This window comes from Oryctolagus cuniculus, chromosome 20, assembly GCF_964237555.1.
Source record: "Oryctolagus cuniculus chromosome 20, mOryCun1.1, whole genome shotgun sequence".
NCBI lineage: Eukaryota > Metazoa > Chordata > Mammalia > Lagomorpha > Leporidae > Oryctolagus > Oryctolagus cuniculus.
Window position 1 is genome coordinate 5,527,087 of NC_091451.1, and position 7,457 is coordinate 5,534,543.

Genomic DNA, 7,457 nt, shown 5'->3' on the forward strand with positions numbered 1-7,457 from the left:
AGTATCAAACCCAGGGACTCCAATGTGGGATGCAAGCATCTTAACTATTGTCATAAGTCAGGCGAAACGTCCACCCTCTTTTTTTTTTTTTTTTTTTAAGATTTATTTATTTGAAAGACAGAGTGACAGAGAGAGAGAGGTCTTCCATGTGGTGGAGCCTGAAACTCCATCCAGGTCTCCCATATGGGCAGCAGGGGCTCAGGCACTTGGGCCATCTTTGCTGATTTCCAAGGCACATTAGCAAGAAGCTGAATCTGAAGTGGAATAGCTGGGTCTGCAACATAGGATGCTGATGCTGGAAGCAGCACAATGCACAATGCTGCACAATGCCGGCCCCATGTTTGATTCTTATAAAGTTCATTTTATCAATATATTTCTCTTATGCTTTGTGCTTCTTATCTCTAAAGACATCTTTGCCTACCCCAAGGTTACAAAAGTTTTTTTTCTATTTTTCTTGTACAAATTGTATAGTTTTAGCTTATAGGTTTAAGTTTATGATCTACTATGAAATAATCTGGTGTGAGGTAAGGATCAAGGTTTATTTAGTTCTACACAGATATCTAGTTGTTTTAGTAACATTTGTTTAAAAGACTATTCTTTCTCTATTGAATTATAATTTTCTCTTTATAGAAAAATCAAATGTGGGTCTATCTTGACTATTCTGTTTCCATGATTTATATATTTATCTTTGCTTACTCTAGCTTTATAGTAAATCCCTAAATCACAAATCTGTGTACTAAAACTTGGCTATTTTAGATTCTTTTCATGTTTATATAAATTTTAGAATCAACTTATAAAATTTTAGAAAAAAGCCTGCTCTGGGTTGAATTGGAACTCTAAGAAATTATGGGAAGCAAATGCTAGAATATAAACTAAGGAAACACTGAGGGAAGAGAAAAGATCTCTGTATCTGTTGCATATGTAAACAAATACTCAAAAGGTAAAATGCAAGTACAATATATAAGAAACTTACAGGGTGGAGAGCAGCATTACGGTATAGTGGGTTAGGCCTCTGCCTGCAGCACCGACAACCCATATCCCCGTTCCAGTCCCGGCTACTCCACTTCTGATCCAGCTCTCTGCTGATGGCCTGGGAAAGTAGTGGAATATGCCCAACTGCTTGAGCACTTGCACCCACGTGGGAGACCTGGAAGAAGTGCTTAGCTCCTGGCTTCAGATCAACCCAGCTCCAGCCGTTATGGCCGTTTGGAGAGTGAACTAACGGATGGAAGATCTCTCTCTCACTGACTCTCCCTCTCTCTGACTCTGCCTCTCAAATAAATATATCTTAAGGAAAAAAAAAAAGGAAGAAAAGAAAAAGAAATCCACATCCTTAAAAAAAAAAAAAACTTACGGGACACTGTAAGAGCCCTGGTCTGTGAAAGCAGTGAGGGTAACCATCATTCAGAGACATTGCTCTTTTATTAGGTGAGCCCAGGCTATTAACATCCAAATTTGGAACATACACTGAGGCCCACAATATTCAAGGAAGCTTTACAGGCTCCCATAATAGAAGGGTAAAAGAACACAATTCAAATCAACTCCACGGTAATAAAAGTAAACCACCACAGTTTCAAGAAGGAAATAAAGTCAACATGTTAAGTACCCTTAGAATATGTGATTTGGAGGGGAACAGCATTGTGGCGCAGCAGGTTAAGTTGCAGCCTGCAGCACCAGCATCCTATGTGGGTACCAGTTTGAGTCTCAGCTGCTCCGCTTCAATCAAGCACCCTGTTAATGTGCCTGGGAAAGCAGTGGAGGATTGCCCAAGTTCCCGGGCTCCTGCAATCGTGTGGGAGACCCAGAAGAGCCTAACTCCTGGCTTCAACCAGCCCCCGTCACTGGCACCGTTTGGGGAGTGAACCAGCAGGTGGAAGATTTCTCTGTGTCTCTCCTCTCTCTGTAACTCTGACCTTCAAATAAATAAACAAATCTTTAAAAGTGTGGGATCGGTGTAGCTCTAGCCATTGTGGCCAATTGGGGAGTGAAGCAGCGGATATAAAATCTCTCACTCTGTCTCTCCTTCTTTCTCTGTGTAACTCTGCCTTTCAAATAAATAAATCTTGAAAAGAAAAGAAAAGCAGTAGAGAAAATCAATAAAACTCAAAGATAAAGAAGTATGCAAAAAGAAATGGCTGGAATTTTGATAATCAGTCTAATAGTACCTTACAAAATCTCATTAATTGGAGAAATCTGCAAATATTCTGACAAGAATTAGATCAATTTATTCTTTCCAGATGGTACAGTTAACAGTCAATGTTTATATAAGTTAATGTAGGCCAGCGCAGTGGCTCAATAGGCTAATCCTCCGTCTAGTGGCGCCGGCACACCGGGTTCTAGTCCCGGTCAGGGCGCCGGATTCTGTCCCGGTTGCCCCTCTTCCAGGCCAGCTCTCTGCTAAGGCCCGGAAGTGCAGTGGAGGATGGCCCAGGTGCTTGGGCCCTGCACCCCATGGGAGACCAGGAAAAGCACCTGGCTCCTGGCTTCGGATCAGCGCAGTGCGTCAGCTGCAGTGCGCCAGCCGCGGCGGCCATTGGAGGGTGAGCCAATGGCAAAGGAAGACCTTTCTCTGTCTCTCTCTCTCTTACTGTCCACTCTGCCTGTCAAAAATAATAATAAGTTAATGTACATGTTTTATCAGGGAATATCTAAAATTAAAAATGGAAAAAATTTAAAGGACCAACTTCGAGTTTTATTGATTTTCTTTACTGCTTTTCTTTTTTTAAATATTTATTTATTTGAAAGGCAGAGTTACACAGAGAAAGAAGGAGAGACAGAGAGAGCTTTTACATCCACTGCTTCACTCCACAATTGGCCACAATGGCCAGAGTTACACCAATCCGGAGCCAGGAGCTTCTTTTGGGTCTCCCACACAGGTACAGGGGCCCAAGGACTTAGGCCATTTTCTACTGCTTTCCAAGGCCATAGAATAGAGCTGGATGGGAAGTGGAACAGCCAGGACTCGAACCAGCGTCCATAAGGGATGCTGGCACTGCAGGCAGTGGATTCACCTGCTACGCCACAGTGCTGGTCCCTGCTTTTCTTTTTTGTTATCCCATTAACTTCCCTACTAATCTTTATTTCCTTCTTTCTGCTTGCTTTGGCTTTAGTTTATTCTTGTTTTTCTGCTATCTTAAGTGGAAGGTCATGTTATTGATTCAAATTTTTCTTTTTTAAAAATAGGCATTTAGAATCATACATTTTAAAATGCCAAACATCATTTTTAAAGTACCCATTTGCATACATTTGTTTTAGTAATCATATACCTGACTCAGCATTTAATTGAATATGGTTTAATACTATCTACTACGCAGCAATATGAGAACATGAAATGATACACATAAAACATGCAACTTTCAATTTAAACATATCACTAACTTACACTGCTATTTTCCATCTGATTAATCTAAATTAATCTAATGTATTTCTATATGGCTGCTGTATTACCAAACAGTTTAAAGCTGAATTTTGAAATTTATGAAATATAGTCTTAATTTACAGTTTGATCTGAAAAGTATTTTATTAAAATTTTGTGCTTGCTCCATAATTTTAGCAAATGCAACACAGTTGTGTTCTGAGTGGTTCACGAGTATAAAAACATCTGAATTCATAAAATTAGTTTCCAATTAGATTCATGTTTGAGTTCAAGTTCTTTAACACTACAAGAAGGCCAGAGCGTTATTACAAATTCAGTACCGTATACTTCTAGTCTCTGCAAAACATTTACCACAAGCCTCCAGATAACTTTATGTAACTAACGATAAATAATTAAATATTACTTACTCATTCTGCACTAAGAGCTTCCCAAAAGCAAATCCATTTTCTCTGCCAAGGTTTCTGAATTAATGGAACATCCTTGCTGCTGTCATCCTATTACCGTTCCTTTGTTAACCCTGGACAAAGTGGCGTCCATTCTTACTGCTCTTAAAAATCTGTCATGACCTCAAAGAATCCCAGAATTCAAAGGGTCCTTGAGATTCCAAATGGCACCTACAGAACAACTGGAAGACAGCTCAATTCCTCTGAGTTACCCATTCCATTTCTGAACATCTGTTGGAAAGTTCTTCATTCTGATTCAAATACTACATCATCATAACAGCCACCCACTAATGATTTCTCTATCTACCTTCTGAAATTCCAAAGAAAAGTTTGATTCTTGCTCATGACAACCTTTATTTCAGAACAGTGCTTCTGAAGGCACTGTCCTGGTTTCCCAGTCACCTGAGCCCTTCACTCCGTCTTCCTTCTACCCTATTTCCCAATTTATTCTTTGAAGGTCAGTCCTTGATTCTCTCTACATTCTTTACTCACAGAACAAATCCTTTCTCTTTTGCCCACCTGGCTGACTCATCTATCTGATCTTGAACTAAAAAGTGCCTTCACTTGACTCCTCAGATGTTATATTCGCAACCTCAAATGAGGTATGATCAAAACAATTTGACCATTTGCCTCCCAATTTTGGTTGCTCTTCCCATATGCCTCTAACTTCTGACATGATACTTCCAATTTTCCAGCTGCCTACACTGAAAACTCTAAAATCATCCACAGCCCTGCCCACTTCCCTCTTACATTAAACTGGTTGACTCTCACTAATTCTTTTTTGAAATGAAGTCATCATTATCTCATGCCTACACTACTGTTGTCTCTTGGCTCCCATATGCTCCACAGTACTTTCCTTTTAAAATTCTTTTCACCAACGGGGCTGGCCTGGGGCCATGGCATAGAAGGTTAAGCCATTGCCTGCAGTGCTTGCATCCCATATGGGCGCCGGTTCGAGTCCTGGCTGCTCCACTTCCCATCCAGCTCTCTGCTATGGCCTGGGGAAGCAGTAGAAGATGGCCCAAGTCCTTGGGCCCCTGCACCCACATGGGAGACCCAAAAGAAGCTCCTGACTCCTAGCTTCAGCCTGGCCCAGCTCATTCATTGTAACCATTTGGAGAGTGAACCAGCAGGTGGAAGATATTTTCTCTCTCTCTCTCAAATAAATAAATCTTGAAAAAAATAAAATTCTGTCCACCTCATCACTCCAACACACAACCACGATTCCTTTTCCTAAACAAACAGATTTCAGAACCATTTCCCTATTCAAAGTTATTTTGATATCTCCCCCATGTATAAAATGTAAAATCTAAATTCAATGACTTTTAAGTCTTCCAATTAGCTCTACTGGGACATCCAGAGTCTCCACCTCTCTGCTTTTCAAATAAATAAGATAAAAATTTAAAACAAAAATGCAAAAAAGCATTGCATGCACCCCAGAAACCTGGCCCTCATCTGTTTCTGATCATTTGCTAACCCCCTTAGCAGTAACCACTGTCCAGATCTATGGTTAACTGCTTGCTTGCTTTTAGTCTTACCACCACCAGGAACATCCTTAAAGAGCACATCTTACTCCGCCTGTTTTTGAATCACACATTATGGGCTCCTTCATGAAGATTTACTGTAAAACCTCACTTAGGCAGCTGTGTAATTCCGCTTCCTCACCTCAACACATCACATTGACACTGGGGCGGACCATTCGTTGTGGTGGCGGCCGCCCTGCGTGTTGCAGGTCTGGCAGCATCACCCATTAGTGTCCGAAGCACAGATGTCTCCAGAGGCTGCCAAACACCCCAGGGGAGGCACAATCATCCTGACTGAGAACCGCGGCTCGAATTCACTCACTCCCACTGCTCGGTCATTCATGGTGCTCCGCTCTAGGAATGCATCCCAGCTACCACTGTGAGTCATGTCCTCACGACATTAATGTCATAACGTCCTTACGAACACGCTGACCCAAACCCCGGGGGCCTATGCACGAACGGGAATGGCGGGGCCACTGCTTTTGACTTCGTTTGATAATACGAAATCTTTTCTCCAAAGTGGTTGTACTACACGAGAGTATTCCTCATGAAATATTAAGAGGAAGCAGCAACTACAGAGGCGCCTACCTCCTGACCAAATGCAAAGATACTGGGGGAGGAATGCATTCACTGCCTGTGGCTGGTCCCTTTCTCTAAACTTGCATAGCATTTAGACAGCTCCGCACGGCTTATTCACACCATACTTCCCCAAAGATAAGCTCTTACGTAGCACGGGAACTGCCTTTTATTTCTTCTTTAGTTTTCCTTTCTGGCCTTAGCAACCCAGTGTTGCGCGCGCGCACACACGCACACGTTAAACAAGTGCACCCTGGATAAACGACCACGGACACGCTTCGCGACCTCCTGAGCCCGACAGCGGAGCTGTAAAAGGCAGCAACACCCAGGAAACCCGATTTCCAGACTTGGCTCTCAGGAACGACGGCTGACAGCAGCCACAGGCGGGGAGCAGAGGGCGCGGACCGCCGCTGGCCACCGCCGCACAGCCCCAGGGTCACCGGAACGGGCCGTGCGGCCTGCTCCGCCCCGCGCCCGGGCTTCCGGGCAAGGCCGGCCGGCGCTGTTCGAGGCCTCCAGGGCCAGCCGCGCGCCAAGGCTGCGGGAAGTTCTTGTCAGCCACTCGCTCACCCGATTGGGATATTCCTTCTCCACACAGTCCCCACACATCGCGGAGCCGTCCACAGGGAGCGTCCTCCGGCGCTTCCGGGAAGACGAAATCTCGCGAGAGCTGAAGAAGAGCAGGTTGCCGCCTGCGCGCCGAGTGTTCGGCCCCCGCGGTGTTTGGTATCCGGAAAGCATTCGAAGTCTCCGCCCCTTAGCAACTGTTGTTAGGGGCTGGGGTGGCGCCGCTGGCGAGAACAGTGGGGAAGGCAGCGGACGTCCTAAAGCTTTGGAGAAAACAGGCACGGACCGTGAGGTGACCGGTGTGGCGGGAAGGGAAAGTGGATCCTGGACTCGGCCAAGTTCCCGGCGGCGCTTTCCTGATCTTAGGCTGACGAGACTCACGACCGGACATTGCTTCCTGCTGCCTCGGCTTATGTGGAAAACCGAAATGATAACACTTACTACCTGGCCGAACCGCTTTGTGGGGCAGCGAGAGTCATGAGGCCAGGTCTCAGCAGGTGAATGAACGTTTGGGAAGAGGCACTTGGAACTTTGCAGAGAACCTCTTCTAAAGACACCTAAATGGTTACTGAGCGATGGCCATCCCAACGCCCTCTGGAGGACTTGGCCGTGGTAACGAACGTGTTTCTCTCGCCCTGTGCCTCGCGGAGGCACCTGCGTGGCGGGCAAGCCCCGTGTAGGTAGAAAACCCCCGGTCAAGTATCCCTACATCATTTTCCAACCCTGCCAATCTCCAAACTTTCCGACTGAATTGACAGCGTCTTAGTATTCACAACGATATGATTAACCTGAGTAAGAACCCCTGTGTTGTCGCTGTGCCATCCACCTGCCTTCATCGTACCCCCAGCTACTCCAGCGGGGACTCTCGGTGGGAATATTGGAATCCTTTCTGTCTTTAAGATTTATTTTGTGTATTTGAAAGGCAGAATAACAGAGAGAGAGAAAGAGAAAGTCTTCCATCTGCTGGGTCAC

The 7,457-nt window shown here is 44.7% G+C and overlaps 1 protein-coding gene across 6 annotated transcripts in view; it reads right to left on the bottom strand.

Moving 5' to 3' along the window:
* The window catches only part of CHURC1 (churchill domain containing 1), a 43,319-nt gene extending 36,625 nt beyond the window's left edge, over nucleotides 1-6,694 (bottom strand). For 5 of the 6 annotated variants that reach the window (XM_051838735.2, XM_051838733.2, XM_051838734.2 and 2 more), the window contains exon 1: nucleotides 6,489-6,694. In XM_051838735.2, the coding sequence (XP_051694695.2) occupies nucleotides 6,489-6,659 (171 nt within the window). In that variant the 5' untranslated portion in view covers nucleotides 6,660-6,694. Of the gene's footprint in view, nucleotides 1-3,783; nucleotides 5,479-6,488 lie in introns of those variants that run through there. The other variant, XM_070065036.1, reaches the window with a different exon arrangement.
* Between the last annotated feature and the right edge of the window lie 763 nt (nucleotides 6,695-7,457).